Source organism: Sphaerodactylus townsendi, unplaced genomic scaffold (assembly GCF_021028975.2).
Source record: "Sphaerodactylus townsendi isolate TG3544 unplaced genomic scaffold, MPM_Stown_v2.3 scaffold_21, whole genome shotgun sequence".
Classification (NCBI taxonomy): domain Eukaryota; kingdom Metazoa; phylum Chordata; class Lepidosauria; order Squamata; family Sphaerodactylidae; genus Sphaerodactylus; species Sphaerodactylus townsendi.
This window is the reverse complement of record NW_025950374.1, coordinates 1,351,771-1,378,478: the sequence shown is the minus strand read 5'-3', so window position 1 is coordinate 1,378,478 and position 26,708 is coordinate 1,351,771. Positions and strand designations below refer to the sequence as shown.

The following is a 26,708-nucleotide window of genomic DNA, read 5'->3' as shown; positions in this document are numbered from 1 at the left end:
TCCCAAAGGGGGTGCCCCATCCCCCATTGTTTCCAATGGGAGCTAATAGGAGATGGGGGCTACAGTTTTAAGGGTCCATAACTTTGCCCCCCCCCGAACCAAACTGCACCAAACTTGGGGGGTGCCATCATCTCCAGATGATACCCTGAAATGTTGGTGCTGATACATCCAAAAATGCAACCCCTGCAGGAACATCCTAGAAATTTGCCCAAGAATCTTTGTTCTGCATTGAGTTTTCTGCATTGCTGTCAATGGGGGTTGCAGGCTGTGGGGGGGGGGCACATTTCTGAAGGCACAGTCTCAAAACTTTCAGGGTCTCATCAGGAGACTGCCCTAATGATACCTCCCAGGTTTGGTGCAGTTTGGTTCAGGGGGCCCAAAGTTATGGACCCTCAAAACTGTAGCCCCCATCTCCTATTAGCTCCCATTGGAAACAATGGGGGATAGGGGCACCCCCTTTGGGAGTCCATAACTTTGGACTCCCTGAACCAAACCTCACCAAACTTGGGGGGGGGGGTAGCATAAGGACAGTCTCCTGATGATACTCTGAAATTTTGGTGCTGCTAGCCTAAAAACTGCGCCCCCTGCAGGCCACAAATGGAAAACCACTAAAATACCCAAAAACGAACCCAGCATTTTGATGCCCCCCACAAGGTGATGCCCCCCCCCACAAGCTGCCCACCTTTCCCAATGGGCATTACGCCAGTGCATGGAAGTCAGATTCCATTTGGGCCACCTTTAGATTTTGTGTGGCAGATTAAAAAACGCAACCATAGTATCCTTGCAGGTGCACCTATATCCCAGGATTGACAGCATAGAAGAAGTCCCATTCCATTAACCTGAATACTATGTGCCTATTGCAGTTATTTGGCATAGACAATACTTGCTATTACTTTAGCCCGCCAACATGAGTTTAGTTTGAGCAAGACACCATGAGAATCATACCAGATTTTTCTTAATTCCTTTACAAAACAAACATTCAAGTAAACTTGAGCCCTTACTAAGGAAAGCCATTCTCAGTTGTGTGAAGTAAATTGAAACAGGAAATTTTAAGAAATAGTTTAGACTTTCTTTGGAAATAGGTAACGGCTGGCAAGAATTCAACTGAACCCTTAGAGTTTAAGGTTGCCTTGACTCCAAAATTTATTTTTTGGATTAGTTCCACAAAGCCCAGAGGCAGAAGACAGCTGCCAAGATCCACATGAACTTTTGTACATTTAGTGCCTTCCTCCCTCCCTTCCACCAAAGGAGCACCTTCTGCTGGAAGAACTGCAAAGTGTTCTGCTCACAAACTGAGATCAGGCTGGATCAGGCAATATCAGAATTCTTCCCTAAATGCATGGCTTGATGGAGCTTGGAGCAGGGTCCCATTAACCTCAGCCCACTGGAAAAGTTAAAATAGGAAACTAAAACTATCTCCTCAAGGAAAGGCAAAAGTACTTGGGCTTTACTGGTAGGGGAGAGGAACTGAAGTGAGAGGAAGGTTCACAGAATTATGAACAACACGGCAACTAAGTAGAAACTGGGTTTTCCCAATGATATCTATCAACAGTAGAATGAGAACAGACAAAAGGACATGCTATTCCACACACATCACCATTCCCAAAACGTCGCTCAAAAGTTCCCAGAATCATCTGTATGTATATTTTATAGAAAATCTGTGTATTTTCCAAGGTGAGGAAAGAGGAGGAGGAGGAGAAAGCAAAGGATTTATACTGTGCCTTTCACTTCTATAAGGAGCCTCAGCTTACAAACTCCTTCTCTTCTTCTCCCCACAACAGACATCTTGTGAGGTAGGTGAGGCTGCAAGAGTTCTGAGAGTACTGTGACTGGCCCAAGATCACCCAGCAGGCTGCATGTGAAGGAGCAGGGAAACAAATCCAGTTCACCAGATAAGAGTCCACCACTCATGAGAAGGAGTGGGGAATCAAACCAGGTTCTCCAGATCAGAGTTGGCCACTCTTAACCTCTACACTATACTAGTTTCCAGAAAAAAAATCTGAATGGAGGCCTTTTCTGGTGCATTTATTGGCACTATTCGATCTAACATCTTGGACATTTATTTAGCAAACAATAAAACAAACATTGCATATAAGAAGAAAATAATTAATTAATGCACTTCCCAAGAATGGGCACCTAGAAAAACTTAATTGCAAGTTTGACACTGCCCCCTTTGGATAGAATTCATTCAAGAAATTACTGAGCTAATATTATGAAACTATTCTAAAGAAAAACATAGTAATGGAAGATGTTCTAACAAGTTGTTCACATCCCTGCACATTACACAGAAGCAAGGAATTCTCTGACACAGAATGCAACAATGGCCACTACCTTTCAGTAGCCAAATTCCTGGCAGACACGTCCTTCAACAGACAATAGTCATGATCATTAAGCAGTGCCTTCATGTCCAGAGGCACTATACCTCTGAATGCCAGGTGATGGGAATGTTGCCAGGTTTTGTAAACATCCTACAGGTTTAGTGGCATATATCAGACAGTTTATTCAAACTGACAGTAAATCAGCAAGCAATTCATTCAAGAAAACATCTTTTGTGCAAACATTATACAGCATCTTTAAGTGTTAAGTGGCAAAGAACCTCTTCTCTCAAGTTAAAGCAGGTTCAGGTGCACAGGAAAACCTAACACTGCTTTATACCAAGGGTCAGGTCACTGGCCACTCTTGGTCTGTGCTGTTTAGTCAGACTGGCAACAGCTCTACCAGGCCTTACATGGAGGGCCTGAAACATTTGCCCTGGAGGGGGTGAGGACTGAACTCAGGAGGCTCTGGAAGCCAGACAGATGCACTGCCACTGCGCCGCAACCATATTTCATTCACTTGAAGTTACGGACAAAGACGTGTTATATGGCTGTTTTCCATTAGTATTTTCTCCAGACGTCTCAGAGAAGATGCCAGCCACAGATGCAAGTGAAAAATCAGGAGAAAATACTAGTGATTCTGGCCATGAAAGCCTTCAACAATAGAAAGATATTTGCTTGGAGGAACAGAGTTGGCATCCCTCAAGATGTCATCAGGAGATGGTTCTGACGATATTTCAGAGCCAAAGTTCAATACTGGGAACTGTTCAGTTCTAAGTCCAGGTCCTGCTGATATCAGATTCTAGACAGAAGGGTTTCCACGTGTGTGGAGAAGAAAAGCAAGTTCTTCTGCATCTTGGAGGGAGAAAATGGATCCCAAAACACTGATGTCTTCAGGATGGCTCTTGTAATGAAGAATGTGATCCCAACAAGGGAATTCTGCCTAACACCCAGTCACAAGGATATGACAGGAAAGCATACAATGAATGGAAGTCCTAACAGCATACTCATCTCACATCCTAATTGCATGGGGCTGAGCAGCGACCACAGTTGTGATCTCCACCCCATCTCCGGGAGCAGGAAAAAGAAAGCTGGGCTTAGAAGCTCCACTCTCAGGAGACAGATTGCTGCTCTGACCACCGTGTGGTGACCTTTCCACAGCATCTCAGCCACACAACACTCAGACGTGGTCAGATTTTTGAAGGGAGTGCAACAATGTCAACCTCCACTGAACCACAGATTCCCTTCATGGAAGCTGCATACAGTTCTTGCGGCCCTGACCAAATCAACATTTGAACCTGTCCCAACTATTCACCTGCGTTGGCTACATATGACTACGCTATTCCTCGTGGCTATAACATCCGTACGGAGGGAATCAGAACTCAGAGCTCTGTCTGTGAATCCCAACCTATGTGTCTTCGATAAAGATAGAGTCATGCTCCCACCAGACCAGACCTTTAAGCCTAAGGCCGCTTCCAATTTCCATCTGCAACAGGAAACTATACTGCCCAACTTCTGCCCACAACCTTCCCACCCCAGGGAACAGTTGTGGCACAACCTAGATGTGCACAGAGCCCTTAAGGTCTTCATCATAAGGACAGATAACATACATCAAACCCAAAGTCTGTTCATCAATACATCTTCTCCAAAACTAGGTCTACAGATGTCCACCGCCATGATCAGTTCAACACTGAAAACGTGTATTGTAGAAGTGCACAAGGCGCAAAAACTCCCGGTTACCTCAGGCATCACAGCTCATTCGATCCGCAGCACGGCCACCAATGCAGCCTTCCGTCACAATGCCTCAGTTGAACAAATCTGTAAAGCAGTCATATGGTCCACTCTATCTTCCTTTGTGAGAAGCTACAAGCTGAAGTCCTGGGGAGCTGCAGAAACTGTCTTCGGGCGGAGAGTGCTGGAGCACATAGTGGATGCTTAACAATACCCCACGCTACTTGGGGGATACTGCTTTGTGAGGTCCCACCAAGATGGCCTCTACCTCCAAGAGAATGGTCCATTGGACACTTACCATGAAGGGGCTTTCTATTGGTAGGCAAGAGGCCATCTTGACCTTCCCGTGGCATCGTTAGCATCTGGAATGGGCTGCGGACTTCATCGTCCAGTAGTTTGTACTGCATATCTCTTTCTGTTACTGTTCATGTTTCTGTTCATGTGGAGGTTAATGTTTGTTGTTCTCGTAATCTCCTAAATGTTTTTCACCTCTTTTCTACTGCTTGGTCAGGAGTATACTGAGGAAAATGGAGTCTACACCAAGACAGGAAGTGACAGATTTCTTTTTCCTGCCTCCCTGAGATGGGGTGGAAATCACCCACTAAGATGGCCTCCGCCTCCAAGAGAAGGGGTCAGCAATAGAGATGTAAAATTTCCAAACTTGAAGCCAAGGGGGGGGGGGGTGCAGAGTGGATGGAGGAAAAACAAGAAACTGGGGGGGGGGGACTGAACATGGTATACTTACCATGAAGGGGCCTTCTCCTGGCGGGCGACGAGGGCATCCTGATTGGGTGATTCCCAACTCATTCTCAGGAAGGCAGGACAAAGTTTGCTGTCACTTCCTGTAGAAGGGTTGGGCACCCCTCTGGCCCCAGTATTGGAGTAACATAGTTGTAGAGAGAAAAACTGTACAACACGTGATCATAATAGGAAGTAACAACCATAACATAGGTCAACAGTGAAGGAACTGATACAAACAGTATCTGACAAGAACAACATATAACTTGGTTCAATTCTACGTTTACCATAAACCGATAGGATGGTTCGTCCCCAGACTATCTGTTATCTATTACTGAAACATCTATTCAAGCTACGAGTGAGAACTGCTAAGAACTGTGTGGATTCTGGTGAATCTCCGGGGAGGGCCAGGATGCCCTCGTCGCCCGCCAGGAGAAGGCCCCTTCAGGGTAAGTATGCCAATGGACCGTTCTCCTGGGGGCAAGCTCGGGCATCCTGATTGGGACCTCCCAGAGCAGTGTCCCTGTAGGGTGGGATCATTCACCAAAAACGTGTTCCAGGACTCTATGGCCAAAGGCGGTATCATTGTCCGCCAATGACTGTAATCTGTAATGTCTGATGAAGGATGTGACAGAGGACCAAGTGGCTGCTTTACATATGTCCTCCACTGGTATGAGACGCCGGAATGCTGCATTGGCTGCCACGCTTCTGGTGGAGTGTGCTGTGATCTCTGGAGGTATGGGAACGTTTAATGAACTGTATGCTTCTACAATGCATGTTCTAATTGCTGTGCTGATAGCGGCCCGTGACATTTGTGCTCCCAGGTTAGGCGCGGACACGTTGATTAGAAGGGATTCCGTTTTTCTGATGTGTTCAGTACGGATGGTATAAGCTTTGAGAGTTATCCTGTCTAATGTATGCCAAAGTATTTCCTTAGGGTGTTTTGGAGAAGGAAAGAAAGTGGGGAGCACGATTTCTTGTTTGAGGTGAAAGGGAGAACCGACCTTGGGGGTGAAGGTGGGGTCCAGGCGCATCACCACCTTGTTCTTGTGGAAGACGCACAACTGCTAGTTTATTGATAATGCCCTTAATTCGGAAACTCTTCTGGCAGAAGTGATTGCCACTAAGAATGTTAACTTCATACGGAGCCATTTGAGGTGTATCGATTGGGTTGGTTCAAAGGGGGATTTGGTGAGTGCGTTTAGAACGATGTTTGGTTTCCACGATGGAAAGCGATAGATGACCGGTGGTTGTTTCTGGCGCACCCCTTTTAGAAAATGCAAAACATCTGGATGCTTTGAGGCGGGTACTCCTTGTAGGCGACCCCAAATGGTAGTTAACGCGGACACCTGTCTCTTGAGTGTTGAGCTTCTCAAGCCCCTCTCGGACCCGTCTTGAAGGAATTGACAATACCTGAGAAACCTTGGGGCGTATGGGGTCCGTATTATTTGACCTCACCCATCCTACAAAGGATTTCCACGAGGAGTCATAGATGCGTAGGGTGGACGGACGACGTGATGCCACTATGGTGTCAATTACTTTTCTGGAGTAACCTTTCTTTTTTAAAGCCGCGCGCTCAAGTGCCATGCGGTTAAGCAGAACCAACTGGGATCCGGCCATGAGACAGCATGTCTGGAGGTGTTGGAAGTGGAAGCGGTTGTTGGATGGACAGCTGTAGAATGGATGAGAACCATGGTCGTCTCGGCCACCATGGGGCCACCAGTATGACCTCTGCCTTCTCCCTCCAGATCTTCCTCAGAAGCTTGGGGATGATGGGGACCGGTGGAAAGGCATAAAGGAGCGCATGAGGCCATGGAAAAGTCAATGCATCTGTTGCTGCCGCCCGGGGGTGATAGTATCTGGTGAAGAACGTTGGTAGCTGGTAGTTCTTCTCCGAGGCGAACAGATCTACCTGTGGTGTTCCGAATTTTTGGATTATTAGGTTGAAGATAGATGGATGTATCTTCCACTCCACTTCTATGACTGTTTGTCTGCTCAGCCAATCGGCTTCGATGTTTAGGTTCCGCCTGATGTGCTCTGATGAGAGAGAGCTAAGGTTGGACTCGGCCCAAGTGAGGATGCGTAGAGACTCTTGGTATAGGCGGTGAGACCGTGACCCGCCTTGGTTGTTGATATGGGCCTTGGTCGCCACGTTGTCCGTTCTCAACAAGACGTGTTGTCCCTGAATGAGAGGACAGAATTGTTGGAGAGTTAGACGAACGGCCATCATCTCCAGGAGATTGGTAGGAAGTTTGGTCTGGGTAGGAGTCCATAGACCCTGAGCAATGTTGTCTTGGAGATATGCTCCCCAGCCACGGAGGCTGGCATCTGTGAAGATTTGGATTCTGTTGTCATGTAGATACATCTTGCCAGTTGAAAGATTTTTGAGGTGTGACCACCACTGCAGACTGAGCCGGAGATCCGTAGGAATCACTAACGACCTGTCTGTCTTTTGCATGATGAGCCATTGGTAGGGTCTCAGGAATCTCTGAAGAGTTCTCGCATGAAGGCATATTGTAGCATATCTGTGATCGATATGAAGAGGCCCATCAACTTGGCTAATTGAAGTAGAGATACCCTCTTGGATGAGAGGATGGACACAACCAGTCGTTGGATATTGAGAGCCTTGATGTGAGGGATGAAGAGGGCGTTTAGTGTGGTGTCTATCACCACCCCAAGATGCTCCATGCACGTCGATGGAACGATTGAACTCTTTTGCAAGTTGACTAAGAAACCATGAGAGGTGAGAGTTCTCATAACAATGTTCACATCTACTGCGGCCCTTTCCTTGGACTCTGACCGGACTAGGATGTCATCCAGGTAAGGGTGGACATGAATGGTCTGTTCCCGGAGGGTCATGATGGGAGCTAGTAAAACTTTTGTGAACACGCGTGGAGCTGTGGCGAGTCCAAAGGGGAGGGCTCTGTACTGGAAGTGTTTTTCTCCGACTGCGAATCTCAGAAAACCTCTGTGCCGCGGATTGATCGGAATATGAAGGTATGCTTCGGTAAGATCCAGAGAGGTGAGGTAGTCCCCCGGCTGGAGGTTCTCCACAATGGATCTGAGAGTCTCCATTTTGAAGCGGCGCAGATGGATGTGTCTGTTTACGTACTGAAGATTTAGAATAGATCGCCAGTCTCCATTCCTCTTTGGCACAGTAAAGAAGAGGGACTGCACTGGCTCTATGGCCTGGATTTGAAGGAGGTGTTGGATGGCCTGCTGGGTCTGGAGCCTCTTTTGTGGGCTGCAATGTATTGGAAAGGATTGAAATCGAGGTTTTGGAATTTGGAAGAATTCTATGAGGTAGCCGGCTGAGACCACCTCTGAGGTCCATCGGTCGATGTGACTGCCTGCCCAGATGTGTCGAAAGCATTGCAGATGGATGCCGACCAGGGTGCCATGACAGTCACGGTTTGGCGGAACGATCGGACTGGAAGGCTTTTCCTCCCCTACCCTGTCTGAAGTTGGAGGCACGAAAGGAAGAGTTATTACTACTGTTGTTGTTGTGGGCATTATTTCGTCTGCGGAAGGAGTTAGAAGAGGACCATCTTCTGCCATCCCCGGGAGCACGAGTTAGTGTTCATTGTGATCTGAATGTGGTATAGGGCAGTGATGGCGAACCTTTTCGAGACCAAGTGCCAAAACTGCAACTCAGAACCCACGTATGTGTTGCCAAGTGCCAATATGGCATTTTAACCTGAATATCGAGGTTTCCTCCCGGCCTCCCTCCTCCCGGCTCCAACGCACACGCCACCTCTCCTGGCTGTAGCAGGCCGCTCGCCCTCTGCCGCCCACTTTCCTCTCCAGGTAGGGGACCGGCTCGGGTCTCTCCCCCCCTCCCGCATGCCCACACCCACCCACTCGCCTCCACCGGCAGCGCCTCTTGCCTGCGTGGCTGCTCTATATGGGGGTAACGAGGAAAACTTGAGACCTGGGCAAAACCTGCGTTGGATGCCCCACCATGGGCGGCCACCCCACCACGACTCAAAAACATTTTTTTTGCACCATGTCGTTTCTATATCTGGGCAGGGTGTGGGCTAGCAGTGCTGAGGCGCATGACGCGGTGGGCAGCCCACTCTCACTCTCCACTCAGCCACCTTGTGATCTTCCTCCTTACCCCGGAAAGCCAAGAGCACAAGCCAGCACAGCCCTTGGAGCGGCTTTCCTCCGTGTTGCTCAAGCACACCTTCCTCCCGTTGGGCAAACGCGGGGCTCCAAAAGTTTCCAGCAAAACAGTTGGTGTCATTGAACAACAGGGGCAGGGGCTGTCTCCTGGGCCAGGCCAGGGCTTTTCTGCTCTCCGTCTCACTTGCACCTGGGGCCCTGGTGGAAAAACAAACACAGCGGGGCCAAGCGCAACTCCTCCCTTCCTCCGCCCGGACGTCTCAACTCCGAGCGCCTTTCCCGCTCACCTCTGCACCGCTCATCCTCCCAGCTTCCTGCGCTCCAGCCTGCAGCGATGAGGAAGGGAAGGAGGCGCTCCTCTGCCAGCCTTTCCCTGCCTCACTCTGCTCAGGCCTTCCCAGAGCTGTGGGGCAAGCAAGTGGTATCTCTCCTGGAAAAACAGCTGGCAGAGGCGGAGGAAGCAGCGGCAGCGGCTCCTGCTGCAGCGGTTGAGTGACAGAGGCCTGCTTGGTTGTTTGTGTTCTGAAACCTGGCTAAGACGGTAGTGGGGATTCGACCCATGTTTCCAAAGGAATGTAATATTAAGGGGATTGTTTCCAAGAGAGGGAATTATTAACACAGCTCCAGAATTGTTTTGAATTTTTTGAGTTCACGGCCCAAAATAATTGTTCCCATTCATACTCTATATTTAATTGTGATTTTTGTTTTATCAGCTGATTTTTCTGATATATTAAATGATAGTAAAGCCTGGGATCCTTATTCTGTTGGTATAAGTTATAGAGTGATCTTATTTGTTTATTTATTACTATAGTTTCTTTATCGAACCAGCTTCTTGGTTGGTATAAAAATTTGTGACTGTTGTTGATAAGTTTGAGAGGTGATTTGTAATTTGCTGCAGTAATTGGTCATAAAACTTTACTCCCTCGATAGGTGACTTAAAATTCATGATCATCTGTTTGTTCTCTCGCACTAAAGAGTGCAGAAAAACGGACATTTCATAATCAATAGTGCTTGACCAATTTATTTTCCTAAGACACTCATGACCTGTGCTTTTATTTTTGTGTAGCGGGAGATAATAACTGAGAGTAAGAATAACAGGAAGATGATCGCTCAGAAAATAGCTACCGTATATACTCGTGTGTAAGTCGACCTGCATATAAGTTGAGGCATCGAATTTTACCACAAAAAATTGGGAAAACTTATTGACTCGCATATAAGTCGAGAGTGAGACATGCAGCAGCTACTGGCAAATTTCAAAAATAAAAATAGATACCAATAAAATTACATTAATTGAGGCATCAGTAGGTTAAATGTTTTTGAGTATTTATTTCAAAGAAAAACAGTAAACTAGCTCTGTAAGTGGAAAAGAGGGTCAACAAAAACAATATGGTCTCAACAATACCTTTAAAAGTACAAAAACTTTAGCTCAACCAGCAACCAAGCCAAAACACAAGAGTTAAAATCCTTCAAAACTGGATTTTTGGTCAGGGGAGGAATGTTTATGTTAGCAGTACCAACATTTCAGAGTATCTTTAGGAGACCCTCCTGATGATACCAGCCAGGTTTGGTGAAGTTTGGTTCAGGGCAGTGGTGGGATCCAAAAATTTTAATAACAGGTTCCCATGGTAGTGGGATTCAAACAGTGGCGTGGTGCCAATAGGGCTGAGCGGGGCACGGGGATTGGGGGCGTGGTGGGGGATTCCAGGGGTGGGGCATTGCTGGGCGGGGCTGTGGCAAGGATGCAGCTGCTGTGCCGGTCCTTGGGCGGGAAACGAATGCACGCAGGCGCAGGCTGCCACGCACGGCAGTGCACCTCCTGCTAGTCTGCTTCAGGTTCTGCGCGCTACTGCTGAGGAGCGGAGGAGGGGCATAACTAAGGCAAAAATCACGTGGCAAAATCACCAATTAGCAACCCCCTCTCAGCACACACAAATAATTAGTAACCTACTCTCGGGAACCTGTGAGAACCTGCTGGATCCCACCTCTGGTTCAGGGGGTCCAAAGTTATGGACCCTCAAAATGTAGCCCCATCTACTATTGGAAACAATGGAGGATGGGCACCCCTTTGGACCCCCTAAACCAAACATCACCAAACCTGGCTGGTATCAGCAAGAGATTATCCTGATGATACCACCCAGGTTTGGTGAAGTTTGGTTCAAGGGGTCCAAAGTTATGGACCCTCAAAATGTAGCCCACTCTACTATTAGTTTCCATTGGAAACAATGGGGGATGGGAGCACCCAATTTGGGGATCCATTACTTTGGACCCCCTGAACCAAACTTCACAAAACTTGGGTGGTATCATTAGAAGAGTCTCTTGAAAAATCCCTGAAATTTTAATGCCGCTAGCCTAAAATTGCGCCCCCTGGAGGCCGACAAAGTAAAAACCCTAAAATATTTTTTTAAAAATACACTTCACTCATGTATAAGTCGAGGAGGGCTTTTTCAGCACAAAAAATGTGCTGGAAAATTTGACTTATACGCGAGTATATATGGTACTTCAAAATCCTGGATGTTCTGGAGTAAAGGCAGCCTCTCAAAACCCTCTCAAGGCAGCCACCCCACCCCAGTCTAGTCCCCCCACCCAAGGGCCATTCTGAGGCCAGCCAAGGAACCCCCGAAGGCCCCAGCCCAACCAAGTCACATTTATGTCACCTCCAGCCCTCGTAAATATGAGTTTGAAACCCCTGCACATCCATAGAAGTGATGCCTCTGTTGTCCATAACAGAATGGCTTAGGAGGGGACTAAAGAGATTTAAAAGACTGGTTTAAACTCTTTTCATCTACAGCAGAACTGTACAGATCCTGAAGAGCCACATTCACAATTTCCCTAAAGCAAAAGATCCACAAGACTACTGTGCAACAGCTCAAATGATAATATAACCCTTCTAATTACCAGAATAACTCTCAGCATTCAGTCATCTTTCCCCACCACTGAGAGGGGTTTTTTTCAAATAGGATAGCATTCAACAGTGGTACACCCCATTCCATCATCTTATTCAGCCACATGTGCTGTCCCAGTCTTGAATATAACACTGCTACATCTGAACAACTTTGATATAATCATCATGGATGAACTGTATTGTATGTAAGCCCATGTAGCCCCTGTTCAAATGCGCTTTCACAAGGCACACCTATCTACATTGATGTCCAAGCACCACAGATCAACCTCAGACAAGCCAGACTGCAACTCAGTCTCAACCACAAACTGCATACGGGGGAATAACCTGAGCAAACACATCCAGCCACAGAATTATAAACACATATTTTTAAGGGACTGTGTATTTATCTCAGAACATACGCCTGAAAAAATTCCCCTGTTTTACAGTGAAGGTTGAGCCTCCTCTCCAAGGACAGTCAGTGGATCACTGGCAGAGAGCTCAACACACATGTAGAGCAAGTCCCCCAAGAAGGAGAACTCAACACACACACGCGATGCACTGTTGGGTCCCTTTCAGAACTGGGAAACACCAAAACTGATCTGCAAAAATGCAGATACAGTTGGTCCTTTGCATTCTCCCTAAACTTCACAACAATAAAGAACTACTAGCAGTTAAGTTGCAAACTAATACCATGTACTACTCAGGAAAGCGGATGTGCTGATGCATAAGGAGGCAGGAAGAGCCCACCCTAAGAACACAGGCACTGCTGGTACCAGGGCTGCAACGCGAGGTCTGAAGGCCACTCTGGCAGCAGCCCTGTGCTAAGAATAGCAACATGACAGACTTATGGGCACTGGGGCAGTCCAGCTCCTTACTGTGCCAATTTCACTCCATGAAAACATACAGGAGCCACAGAACAAAGCTGGCAAGCACATGGAGGCTCCCCAGTTCTGGCTTCAGGAGGGAGCAGGGAGCAGCCATTGCCTAGACACGGAGAGAGAGAGAGAGAGAGAGAGGGGAGGAGGGATGAACGGACACTGAGACAAATGTTGGGTGTTCTGCAATTCCACATGCCCTGCTTACTGTTATCCTTTGGCAGCCCCCCCCCCCCCACCCCAGGTTTGCACTGGGAGAGCCCTGCTGGTCATCCATCAAGTATAGACAACTTCATTGGAACCCTGGTTTCTGCTTGCTCTACGCAGCTCTCCTCCCACAACAAAAAAAGGAGTCAGCAGTACATCAGCCACAGGGGGGTGCACGGCAAGCGAACACAAGATTGCACTCCAGAGGTTACGGCCCCAACCCTGCCCCACCTCAGGCAATGTGCATATTCCTTGTCATCGCCTGTGCAATTCTGGAGACATGTCAAGCTGCTACATGGTTTCCCCACGCTGTGCACAGGGCGGGGGGAGAGAACAGCTGTCTACCTCATGGAGGTTGGGATATTTGGAAGTCCACTGTGAGCACCCGCACCCCCCCACCCCCTTCAGATGCAGCAGTGCCGACTGGATCGCTGGTGAGCTGCGGTGTCTGGAAGAGGCAAACGATGAAGGAAACAAGACGGGAGGAAGGTCGGAATTCCTCCTAAGGGCTACCTCACAAGGGTTCCATCGCACTGACTTTTTGCCTGGTGCAGGAGTGCTGTCGCTGTCCACCAGCACAAAGTTGACCCTTCACTGAAGGCCCCTCAGACAGGGGGATGCAGGCCCAGCTGGGAGCACAATCAACCCACTGGCCCTGTTAGAGGTCTTTTCTGAACAAAGATGTACACATCTAAATCAACAACTTGCTTTTTGCTGTGTTATATGCAGATAACTCCAGACCAACCCAAAGCCTCCCACCCTGATTGGTCCAACTGCTGAGCTGACAGGCTGGTCTGGACTCATGGGGGTTGTGGCAACACACTCACTCCAAATCCCACTCGCCTTTTGCCTGCATGGCTGTTGGCTTCTGCTATTGTCGTGGGCACCGGGTTTCTGCAGCTTCTACAGAGTGCAGCCTACCAACAAAAATGCCTACCCAAAAAAATGTATTATAGAATGCAAAAAAGGTAGGCACTGAGAGACAAAACGGTTGCAGCATTTTGCCAAGCCATGAACAAAAACACCTAAGAATGGTAAAGTGATGGACAGGCCAGGAAAGGCCGACACCTGAGATGAAACTTCCCAGGCCACAGCACTATGGTACAAAGTTGATCATGAACGGTTTTTCATGCTGAAAACCAGGAGAGCAACGAAGCAATCACTGCCCAATGAATTGTGTGTGTGTGTGTGGGGGGGGGGGGTAGCTCCTAACTCTAGCTTATGTTTTTTAGTAGGCCATCGCTTTAATTCTGCCCAATATTTTCCATATTCAATGGCTTTGCCCACTTAAAGTTATCGATATTGACCACTGCTGCCCAGCTAAAGATAAATTCAATGAACAGTTTTTGTGGTCTCACATTGTAGATAGTTATAGAAAACTGCATGGCCATAGAAAATCCACATAAATAACCATGTCTCCGGATATGAGCAGAAAAGGTTGTGTGCGACAGACTGCAGCTATTTCTATATTCTTCACAAACTATCAGCATTTAATCACTTAACAGATATATAAACTTCTACTAAAAACCAAGACAGATCAGTGCAATGAAATAAAGCTAAAGATTGTTCAAAACAGTTCCCAAGAAGCTTCCTAGAATTCCTCATTAAGAACAGAAAGTCACTGACACGGATACTTTGGGGCCACAGCAGAACATTTTGCAAAAACCAAACACCCTGTGAAAGACATCAGAAGAAAATCAGCACCTCAAAAGAGAAAGGAATCCTTCAGTAGCCAGAAATAAGCATGACAACCACACGTAGGCCACATGTATCTGGTCACTTCCCTTTTTAACGGGAAACCTGAACCACCGTCATCTACTATACCAACACAAAATGCATGCTTTTGTTTCAGCCAGAGCTATCTGCCATAGTATCCTGAGAAGAAGAAACAAGGCTGTGTCTGGCCACTGGCGCAAGGAAACGGCATCCTTGACCCCCACGTGGTGCCAGAGGAGAGGGAGTCCGCATGTGGCCCCCAGGGGCAAGTCAGAGAAGGGCAGCCCAGGGCCCTCCTTCTGCAATAGCAGCCAGCTGGAGTGCTTCCTTTTTTAACAGCAGGTTTCAGGTACAACCCTGCGATCATTTGGATTTGCTTGGAAGTGACCTTCTCCCTAGTCGACAACTCACAACTATTGTGGGACGTTTCTGCATTAATGCAAACACATGCACGTGCCTACCAGAAGAGGAGAAATTTATTAGTACACTGTGCAATTTGCTGGTCCAACACTGTTAGCTTGAGGGGGGAGCACAATCCTCCGGTCTGAGACAAAGAAACAAGGTTTAGAAGGTCGGCTCCCTACCTGGAAGGAGTCCCCCCTCTGCTCCCAGTTTAGTTTAATCCTGTTCCAATCCAGAGACCACAAATACATGAATCAACCATCATCCGCAAAATAGCATCTTATAACCTGATGCCACTTCTCTTCAACAAGGTGCCTCAACATACTTGACCCATGTTCTTCACAGTGAATTGTGCTTTAATTTGACAAAAAAATCAGGTACTTCTCTCTACTAACTGTTCTTTCAAGCTCAAATGAACCTCGAAATGCTACAGTCAATGCACAAAAGTATAAAAGGAGTTGCGGGGGGGGGGGGGGATTTCCATCCTTGGGAAACCTGTGACAGGGAACACTACAGGGTCTGGAGTGCCCCAAACAGAAATTCCACCATGGACCTGTCCTGGTCTCCTCCTCCTCCTCCTCCTCCTCAGGCAGGCAGGCAGGCAGGCAGGCAGGCGCAAAGCATCCAGCTGAGCCGGCAACTGTTTCTCCACCGCACCTGAGACGTCCAAGCAGCGACCTGCCGGTCCTGGGCACAGCAAAGCAGATGCCACTGGGGCAGGCAGGCAGGCAGGCAGGCAGGCGCTCCCAGCCAAGCTCTCGCCCGAGCACCACTGGGCCTCCTTGAACCCGCTGTCTGCGATGCCCCCCGCCCCCCAGGAGAAGCAGCCGCTTCTGGCCCGGCCAGAGGACCCAGCCTTGCCCAGGTGAAAGATGGCACCTGGTGGCCGCTCCTCCTGCCCGGCTTCGGCCGGAGCTCCTCGGGGCACCTCTGGGGCCAGAGAGGCCACCGGGGCCCCGCGGTCCAAGCCCGGCAGAGACCAGAGGAGCTCCGTCCCCGCGCCCAGGAAGGAAGAGCGGCCGGGCAGAAGGATGCCGAGGGCTGCGGCGGAGCTCCCGGGCGCCAAGCGCCGGCCCAGCGGCCGCTTTGGGGGCAGGCAGGCAGGCAGGCAGGCCGGGCCTGGTGGCGGGGCAGCCCTGGGCGCAGACCCCGGGCCGGAGGGCTAGCCACCCTCCCGCGCCGGCTCTGGGCGACCAGGGCGCCCCTGCGAAGCCCGCTCCGTCGGACAGGCGGCCCGGAGAAGGCAGGCAGGCAGGCAGGCAGGCAGGTGGCCGCGCCCGGAGGCCCGTGGGCCGCGCCGCGGGCTCTCGACTCACCTGGTGGCGGGCGGGGCGGCCGCCCGGGGGCTCGGCCAGGCGCTGCAGGCGGCCGGGCGGAGGAGGAGGAGGGGCGGCGTCGTGGTCGTGGTCGTCGGGGGCGCGCTCTCGGCGCCGGACCTCGGAGCGCAGCTCCAGGTAGCAGCTGAGCGTGAGGAGGTGCAGCGCCAGCGAGAGCGCGAAGAAGGCGGCCAGCGCCCGCCACACGCCGCCGCCGCCGCCGCCGCCCGCCGACCCCCGCCGGCCGCACGCGCACGCGCCCCCTCCGCCGCCCGGCGCGTCCGGCGCGCGGCTCCCCCCTCGAGGCGGCTGCGGGCCCATGGCGGCGGCGGGCGGCTACTGCGGCTCCTCCCGGGCCATGGCCACTCTGCGCCAAGCCGCCGCCGCCGCCGCGCCCTCCGACGGAGATGCCCGGCTCGGCGCAGGGGGGAGGGCGGGCCGGGGGCGGGGCCGCGCAGGAGCACCGCCCCGGTGGGCGGGCGGGCGGGCGGGCCGCGGAGGTGGGCGGGGCGCTGCGGCGCGTTCACGCTCCGCCCTGCCCGCACGTGGGCCCGGCGGCCCGGAGCCCCCAGCGCAGGCCGCGGGGGGAGGCAGCGGGGCTGAGCCGGCGGTGGGGAGGGGGACCCGCAGGTGTGGCGGGCGGGGGGGCCGCGTCGAGGCGCTGCATGAGGCCGCGGGAGGGGGCCGGAGGGTCCCTGGGGCGGGGCGGGGCGGGGCGCGCGGCCTCTGCCAGCGCTCCGGGGGAGCCAGGCCGGGACCCCGGCGGCCCCCAGGCCAGGAAGCGCTTCCCCAAAGAGCAGCCGGAGGAGGAGCGCGCGCCCTTCTGCGTCCAGCTTCCCGGGCTATTGAAACCCGCGCTCGGCCGCCCGCCCCCCCCCCCCCCGCTCCTCCACCGGGACACGCTTCATGGCTCGTTCGTTTCTCTTAGGACTTAAGACACGGGGCAGAGCCGCCCTCCCTTGAGCGCCCTCTTGAAATGTGGAGACGCTTTTAGTTCGTTCTTACTCGTTTTTATTATAGCAAAGTACATTTTGAAAAAGTGATCCCCAGTTTCTCATGCAGGATATACCCGCCGGTCTCCAGCCCAGAGCGCAGCCCACCTTTGAGCCCTGCCTTCACCTCTGCCAAGCTGGACCTCCCGGCTGCTGCCTGGAGCTTCTGCTCCTGGGCCTAAACAGCTGGTGTTCGTGGGCTGGGTGGTTATTCCTCTGTTTCCTGCCCTCTCCATGGCCTTTTTGGTCAAGACCTGCATTCCTGGCCACCCATGACAAGGGCTGCTAAACTTCAAGTGGCACCTTGAGATTTCCAGTTGATCAAGATCAAGTTCCCCTGAATATAATGGCTTCTTTGGATGGTGGACTCTTATGACATTGTCCCCAGCTATGATCACTCCCCGCCCAAAACCCCTCTCTTTTCAAGCCCCATGCCCAGAATCTCCAGGTATGTCTTGATCCAGAGCTGGAGACCCTACAGAAGGCCCTCAAAGCCAGCGGAGGCCCAGGAGATACTCCCAGCAAACTGCTTTTCCTTTTAGCCCCCCCCCCCCCTTCCTGTTTCAGTTCTGGGATCCTGACGATTCCTCCCTGGCTGTAACCTCTTCATTCTTCAACCCTCCACTCAGGTCTTCTCATACATCCCTCCCTCTCTTCCCTCCGCCCGCCCCCCCCCCCAGCATAGATTTGCCAATCGTCTAAAATGGAAAACTAAGCACTGTTACACCATGGGGGTTTCTAGCATTATGCTAAGTTGCAGAAAAATATGTAGAGTGGCTTCAGTCGGAATTAGCACCCCTAATTCCCTGTAGAAGAACACTTTCTTGTCCAGGAAAAGTAGAGGAAAGATGACCTGTGGTATCACAACAGAAAATTAGCTGTACTGAGGACATTCTTGAAGATCATATAGTTTAAAAGCAGAATTTTGTGGATTTTTCCTCACATAATTCTGTTTTCCAAAGCACTGGACCTCTTATGCCCCTTTACTAGTCTCATTTTAGAGCTGAAGCTCTAAAAGTTCCAGCCACATTTTCATTAAGTTACATATTATCTCTCAAACTGCTGAAATCCCCATGAAATGATGCTGTTTCTCTTTTGAACTCTGAAACTAATCATTGCCCAAATATGTAGAACTGGTGTACCCAGATGCAACTGCTGTATTTGTGAAAACACCTAAAAATCTGTCGGGGGGGGGGGGTTGGTGGGTGGGTCAGATCAGAAAACACAAAGCACAGCAACATGCCCAGCTGCAGAAGAGCGAGGGCAGAGGGCAGACGTTCCTTCAACTTGCTGAAGCAGCGAGGATGTGCTCAAAGAAGACAGCGGAAAAGATCCAGTTTCCATGGACATGGACAACGAAGGTCTTCATTTCTGCCTTGGATAAGAGGATGGGTTGAATAGTGGAACCACAACAGACCACTCTTAGTAATAGGGTCACTAATCCTGTTTTGCAGCCAACAGTAATGCAGCCTGCGTTGGAAGTTGCCATTGTGTCCAATGAGCCAAATGAAAGGGAAAATGTAGCTTTTCTTGTAGATCAGAACAAACATCATTTATTGGTCAGACGTGGAAAATGCGCTGGCTTGTATATTCTAAAAAGTCCCAAGGAAGTTTTTTTGCCTTTGCTGCAAAATGTCATTGGACAAACTTTTCACCGACAGTACTGTGCATTTTCCGGGTCTTATACAGCTACTTGGCAAGTATCATGAGGCAAGGTGTGCACATTTGTCATCTCTCAGAGGCAACAGAAGGGAGCGGAACAGTTTTCTTTGTTTTTTGGGCATGTGCTTGGCTCAGGCTTCTGAGAGGGGGGGCTTCTGGTGAGTCACCACCTCTATTTTAACTGCCATCCAGCTCTTTTGAGCACTCTCTGTGAGGCAGCAGCAGTTTTTATCACTAAAAACCAATTTTTTGCAAGTGAGTAGAAGGTGAGTTAGAGACTTGACTGGGAGCAGATACTTCAGCCACTCGGTCTCTGTCCGTTGAGCTCAGTGAACAGGGCTTTGCCTAGGCAGGCAAGGTTAATGTTCATTGGGAGGGGTAATTTAGTAGGGGACTTTTTGATCAGTTTCTATACTATTCTATTCAGAAAGGAAATTATGATACACCTTCAAATTACAGGCCAATCAGCCTGTTATCTATTCCAGGGAAACTGTACGTGGACCACCTCCGCGAGAAATTCCTGGAATGGGCCGTTCCTTTACTTGGTCCTGAGCAAATCGGTTTCATCAAGGGCCACTCCACGTATGACCACTGTGTGGTACTGAGGCACCTCGCCGAGAAATATGGAAAAACCAAGAACTCCGGGCTCTATGCCGCGTTCCTTGACTTGAGGAGTGCCTTTGATTCAATCCCCAGGCAACTTCTCTGGAACAAGCTAAGTGCGCTGGGGATAGAGAAGCGTCTACTTCTTCTCATCCAAAAACTCTATACTGCCACCACTTGCAGCATTCGTTACAATCCTACTGGCTCATGCACCCCCAAAATAACTTCTAATAAGGGTGTCAAGCAAGGCTGTGTCCTTGCCCCTTTACTTTTCAACCTGTTTCTACAGGATCTCCCAAATTCCCTTCTAACCGCTCGAGCTCACCCTCCCATCCTTGGCAATGCACCCTTGGCCACTCTTCTATATGCTGATGACACGGTTCTACTGTCGCGCACCCAGATAGGCCTGAAACATCTACTCCACGCCTTCGCAGACTACTGCGAACGCAATCAACTCACAATAAACTATGAGAAGACCAAAATTGTGACATTCTCAAAATCGTGGAAGCCATCAGCATGGTCTATCAGTGGGAACAGAATTGACCAAGTCAAAAGTTTCAACTACTTGGGAATCCGTTTCCAATATAATCTGAATTGGACCGAGCAGTACAAGCACATCTCCCTCTCCACCAATCAGTGCGCAGCAGCAATTAGGCAGTTCTTCTACTCCCAAGGGGGTCAATGCGTCCCAGCAGCTGTGAGAGCCTTTGATGGCAGACTGATTCCAAAAACCTTGTATGGTGCCCCAATCTGGCTAAATCACAATCTAAAGCCTCTTGAGTCTATACAATCTAGCTTTTTTCGCAAACTACTTGGAATTTCGAACACCGTGTAATATCTCTCTTTATGTTCGGAATTAGGTCTAAATCTTCTCGAAACACGTATATGGCTCTCCTCGCTTCGATACTGGCTGCGCCTCCATTTTCGATCAGAGCAGGACAGCCTAACAAAGCGAATGCTTTCGGATTCCTATCTCTCCACTTGGAGTCTTCTGATCAAGAAAAAAATTAATTCGTTAGGCTTCGCTTTAGATTTCTTCATAAACATGCACGAAGCGCAAATAGTCAAACTTCTGTCGCTAAGGCTACTTGACGCCGAAAACCAACTGCTTTCTACTCAGCACATGAAGGGCATTTTACCAAAGGGCTCCTACCTTCCCCCCTTCAGCAAAGGGCTACCAAGGTATTTCTATAATATATCTTCGCCGTACCTCCGACGTACCTTAATGCTAGCCTGACTGAACGTCCTACCCTCAGCAGTCCTGAGCGGCAGATTTCTCCAGATCCCATACCAACAAAGAACGTGTCCCTGCTCACAAAAAGCCATCGAAACAATCGAGCACATCCTCCTAGATTGCGAACTATATGCTTCATCTAGAAGACAATATATAGACCCATACACTGAGAACTATGCCTACTCATCAGACAAGGTCAAATCTTTCTATCTGCTTTGTGATCAGTCTCCTCAGAGATCCCTAGACGTTGCCAAATTCCTGGCGCTGGCACAACAGATTCGCCACAAATTTTAGTTTATTTATTTATTTATTGTTTTAACTGCTGGAAATGTCTTTTACTTATTTTATTTACTTATTTTAACTTGATTCTCCTCAACCTCTCTGTTGTATTTTAAACTCATGCCAATAAAAGGTTGTTGTTGATGATGACACTATTCTATTCTATACTATTCAAGACTATTCGAGACTATTAAATATATATGGTCAGAGAGTTGCTCCTGTCACTTGTAACAGCTGGGGTATGTTTGTTTGTATTTTTGCCAGAATATGTGGGTAGTTATACCTGTAGCAAGTGCAAGTTGGTTGCTCTCTTGGAAGAGGAGATCCAGCAGTTGGTGGCATAAGTATCTTCTCTTTAGCCTGTTAAGAAGAATGAGGACTTCCTAGACAAACTGGAGGATACGATACTGGGTGGGGAACATATCAGAGATCTATCTGAGGACAGCAGCTCTCCAACACAGGAGGTGGGCAATTGGAGGAATGTGTCACATAGAAGTAGAGAAACCAGGAAATTCTGTGAGTTTGATGCTACACAATTGATTTGAAGTTCTTTCCCTTGTCAGTGAGGGTAAGGAACAGGCCCAGAAGCAACAGAGTCAGCCCTTGGAGAATATGCAAGTGACAGAAGGTTCAGTCCATGGAATGGCCCCTGCAAAACCCCAGAGGAGATGTGTGGTGGTGGTCGGTGACTCCCGGCTGAGGGGAACAGAAGCAGTACTTTGCAGGCCTGACAAAATATCTCGTGAGGGGTTCTGTCTCAGTGCAAAAATTCATGATGTCACAGAGAAGCTGACAAGACCATTATCCCTTTCTTTTGATCCACATGGGAACAAATGACACTTCAAGACAAAGTTTTCAGGACGTCACAAAGGAATTTTGAGGATCTGGAAAGGAAGCTGAAAGATCTGACTGCACTGGTTGTCATTTCATCTCTATTCCTGGTTGAAGGGCATAGCCCAGGGAGAGAAAGAACAGTGGAGGTGAACGATTGACTTTTCAAGTGGTGCCACCAGGAACATTTTGGCTTCTTGGACCATGGTTTGTGGCTTTATGAAGATGGACTCCTGGCACTAGATGGGTTGCACCTCACATGTTTGCTAGGAGCCTCACAAACCTGATCAGGAGGGCTTTAAACTGAACTATGTGGGGGACAGAAACAGTATTCAAGCTGCAGGAATTCATCAAGTGCTAGAGACAGTAGAGTCTGACAGTTGTAGAGTGAACTGAGCAAATAATTCAAAAACCCAAGAGTGGGGGATAAAGAACCTTAAGCAGCCAGGGGGAATGAACCGTGGCCTTAGAAGTCTCCACACTAATGCACAGAGCTTGGGAAATAAACTGGGCAAAGTTGAACTCTTGACACAGCGAAGTCAATCCTACCCTATATAATTTGCTAATGTTGTGAGGATGAATCCTCAGCCAATGGTCACACAGGGGACTCAGTGTGTTTGAACTGACAGGCCTCCTACTCACTTCCCCATTTCCCCAGCCACCCACACACCCCTTAACAAGCCACCCAACACAGAAGCAGCACGAGCTGCCCCCTGCTGAGTCTCACACCCTCCTCCTCATTCCCCCAGCAACCCTCCCCCAGCCTGAACAAGCAACCCCATCCTCCTGTCCAGGGCCCTGGCCTCCGGACTCTCACATAACAGAGACCGTAGGAAAGTCCCAAAGCAGTTTATTTCCACAACGCGTAGAGTAACAGAGAAAGCTGGATCTAAGCTCTCCACTTAGATCCCGCAATTATATCCTTCAATTCCCCCCCCCCATTTGATTCCCACCAAATGGGTTTCAGAGAGAGGGCATGACATTTGCACTACAGAGCTTCAAGAAACCTGGGAACGTTCACACCTTCTCGCAGGAGGGCTGGAGCTACTTCAGGGAACTGCCAGGAGAGGGAGAGGGAAACCGAAAGCATTTCACAGGAAACATTTGCAATCTCCACACACGCAAGACATTTCTAAACACTGGACAGGCATAGGACCTGACATCTCTTGCCCCGCCTTAAGACCTTCCCCCCCACCTGGGCGATCGGGGTAGGCCCGGTGGAATGCCTTCACTAAACGAGGGCCTGAAGCGTTTTTGGAGTCGCACCTCCACTTCGCTGTCTCCAGCCGGGAAATGAGTCCATGCTTGATCAAATACTGAAGCCGGCCCCGGTGCAACCGCCGAATCCAAGACTTCCTCCACCTCGTGGTGGAGGCTCCCCCCTCGCACCATCCGGTGGAACAGGAATGCGCCCGACTGAGGGTGCCAAATCATCTGGCAGGGGCGGTCACTTTTGAGGAAGACTGCAATGGAAACAGGGATGCCACCTAACTTCTAAATTTTTTTGGTAACTGTAATTCAGCCGTTACCTCATTGATCGCTCTGAGCACCTGGAAAGGACCTATGTACTTCTTCCCCAGTTTCCTGCACCCTTGCAGCCCCCGCAAGTTCCGGGTGGATAAATACATCCAACCCCCCACCGTCAGAGTCACTGGCTGCCGCTTCTTGTCGGCCTGCCGCTTATACCCCTGCTTCGCCTTCTCCAAAACCCGCTGCATCGGCCCCCACACTTGCCGGATGGACTGCACCCATTCCCGGAGCTCTACGGGCCCCTCCTGCACCTCCCCCAAGAAAGGAAACGGCTTTGCCAACTGCCCCGAGACGACCTCGAAAGGAGTTTTCCCCGTGCTGCTATGCACCACATTATTATAGGCAAATTCAGCAAAAGGCAGCAGGTCAACCCAATCGTCTTGCTGGAAATTGATGTAACATCGCAGGTACTGCTCGAGAGGCGCGTTCGTGTGTTCCGCCTGCCCGTCTGTAGCGGCATGAAAAGCCGAGGACAGCGCGAGTTCTGTGCCAAGTAGCTTCAGGAAATGCCACCAGAACCGCGAAAAGAACTGCCCGCCGCGGTCTGATACTATCTTATCAGGAGCGGTGTGAAGACGGTAGATATGAGTTAAAAACAGATGGGCTAACTTGCTCGCCGATGGCAGCGAGGAACAAGGAACAAAATGCGCCTGCTTTCAAAATAGATCCACAACCATTCAGATCACCGACTTCCCTCTGCTGGATGGGAGATCGGTAATGAAGTCCATGGAAATCACCTTCCAGGGTGCGGCGGACGCCGGCAAAGGCTGGAGGAGACCGGACACCTTCCCTTGCGCTCTTTTGGACATCGCGCATGTAGGGCACCCTTTCACATAGGCCTATACATCCCCCCTCAAAGTTTTCCACCAAAATTGTCTACGGTCCAAATGCAGAGTTTTCACAAACCCAAAGTGACCAGCTGTCTTCACATCGTGAGAGCCCTGCAGCGCCAGAAGGCGCGCTGCCGGAGGCACATACAGTCGCTCCCCCTTCCACGAAAACTCCCCTCACTTTTCCAGCAGGTCACCCCCTTCATCCCGTGGCACTTCGAGTGCCCCCCCGCCTCCAGTGAGGATCTCTTCCAGCGAGGCGGGGACAGCCAGGGAGCCGGGGCTACTACGACTCGAAAGTAACGACTGCCAAATCCAGCTGAGATGGGGAGAACACCGTCCCGACCAGAGTAGGGTCCCCCAGGGAAGGATCTGGCAGCCAAGACAATGCATCAGCCAGGCAATTGGCCTTCCCGGGGAGGAAATGCAGTGTGAACTTGAAGCGGGAGAAGAAATCAGCCCAACAAAGTTGCTTGGTGGACAGCTTCCCCGGGGCACGGAGCACCGCCAAGTTGCGATGGTCGGTCCACACCTCGAACGGGAGGGCCGCTCCCTCCAGCCAGTGCCGCCAGGCAGTCAGAGCACACTTGATAACCCCCGTCTCCTTGTCACCAACCGTCCAATGGCGCTCAGCCCCGGAAACTTGCGGGAAAGATAGGCGCAGGGATACAGCCTCCCATCCTCCCCCTTCTGAAGTAGGGCCGCACTCGCATAGCCTTTATCTGGAAGCGCTTCGACATTACGAACGACAAAATGGTGGTTTGGGATCGTGGTCTCCATGGCGTAAGAGGGGCTCCGACGTGAAGGCACGTTTGAGCACCTGGAATGCCGCCTCACATTCCGTCGACCACGGCAGCGGGGCTGATGGCCTCGTCGCCCCTGTCCCCTTCTCCCTCGTGCGCAACAAATCGGTGAGCGGCAGCGCCAGCCGGGCAAAGTCCGGTTGGCTTTCAGGGACCTAGCAGCCAGGTCCCACTCCCAAGGTGACATCTCTTCAGATGTCATGGAGAATGAGAGTCTGGGTGACGGAGGGTGCCAGTCTGAGGTGGGGGAAGATGCTCCCTTAGATGGGACCCCTTCCTTAGCTGGTGGTCAGATATCCTCTTGCACTGAGGATACCCCTCGGGGAGGTGGGGGGCTCCTTGTAGTGGGTGATTCGATCATTAGGAAATTATATGAGAGTTGGGTTTGTGAGAGGCGTGGATGACCGCATGATGGTGACTTGCCTGCCTGTGGTCGCCGAAGGTTGCGTGGATGTCACTCTTAGCCTAAGATAGAGCTGTTGTGGGACAGTGCTGGGATGGAGTCAAAGCAGTTGTGGTCCACATTGGTACCAATGACATTGGGAAATGTAGCCGGGAGTAGTTCTGGAAGCTAAATTTAGGCTGCTAGGAAAAGCTGTTAAAATCCAGGACCCCCAAAGGTGGCATTCTCCTAAATGCTACTCTGTTCCATAGCGCCGCGAGAGGCCCGAAGCTAGTGCAAGCTGGAGATACAGGGTCTCAAACATGCGTGGATGAGAAGGTGGTGTAAGGCAGAGGGTTTCTAGAGATTTGTCAGGAACTGGGGAACCTTTGGGATAAGGCAGGCTCTGTACAAAAAAGGGATCGCGGGCTTCATCTGAACCACAAAGATAGGAACCAGGAATGCTGGCCGCAACATTAAAAAAGCGTGGCAGAACAGCTTTTTAGAAACTGATCCTTGGGGAAAGCCAACAGGGAGCTGAGGGTGACTTCGGCCTCGAATACAGAGAGTCCATGGGGATGCAAGACAGAGAGGGGAGGTTTTTTTCTAAATCAACCACATACAAGCCAGGAGCATAGCAATGTGATAGAAGTGATAGTGTCTACAAGGAAAAGGCTAGGAGGGCAAATCACATAAATCCCAGGTTAGGGGACGAGATATAGTATTAGAGATAAGTGTCTCTATGCTAATATCACAGAAGCATCTTCAATTCCTAAAATGGGGAGCTGGAGCACAGAGTTTTGGAAGGAGGACTTGCATTGATATAGTGGGCATCACAGAGACATGGTGGAGACGAGGGAGAACCAGTGGGATGTCTGCTATCCCAGGTTACATATGGCCTCTACAGGAAGGATAGGACAGGGCTGTATTAAAGGGTGGGGTGGCCCTCTACATCAAAAGAGTAGCATAGTGTCACATAAAATAGACAAATGGTGCAGGGGAGCTGATTCACTCTACAGAAGCACTGTGGATATCAATACCAGGGGTGAAGCATAGTTTAACAGTAGGGAATATATTATCGCCCCCCCCTGACCAAAGTGCGCACAAGAGGATTCTGAGATGGAAAAAACAAATTCAGAGAGCCAACAAAAAAGCAAAAAATGCTTAGTGGTAATGGGCTTATTTTAACTATCCCCAGATAAACTGGAAAAATGCATGTTCAGGTTGGCATGAAGTAAGGTGAGAACATTCCTGGA

General features: G+C 50.1%; 1 protein-coding gene across 4 annotated transcripts in view; it reads right to left on the bottom strand.

The window, feature by feature from the left end:
* Positions 1-16,715, bottom strand: part of EDA (ectodysplasin A) — a 155,914-nt gene extending 139,199 nt beyond the window's left edge. For 3 of the 4 annotated variants that reach the window (XM_048482756.1, XM_048482758.1, XM_048482759.1), the window contains exon 1: positions 16,307-16,715. In XM_048482756.1, the coding sequence (XP_048338713.1) occupies positions 16,307-16,627 (321 nt within the window). In that variant the 5' untranslated portion in view covers positions 16,628-16,715. The remainder of the gene's footprint in view (positions 1-16,306) is intronic. The other variant, XM_048482755.1, reaches the window with a different exon arrangement.
* Positions 16,716-26,708: the final 9,993 nt, after the last annotated feature.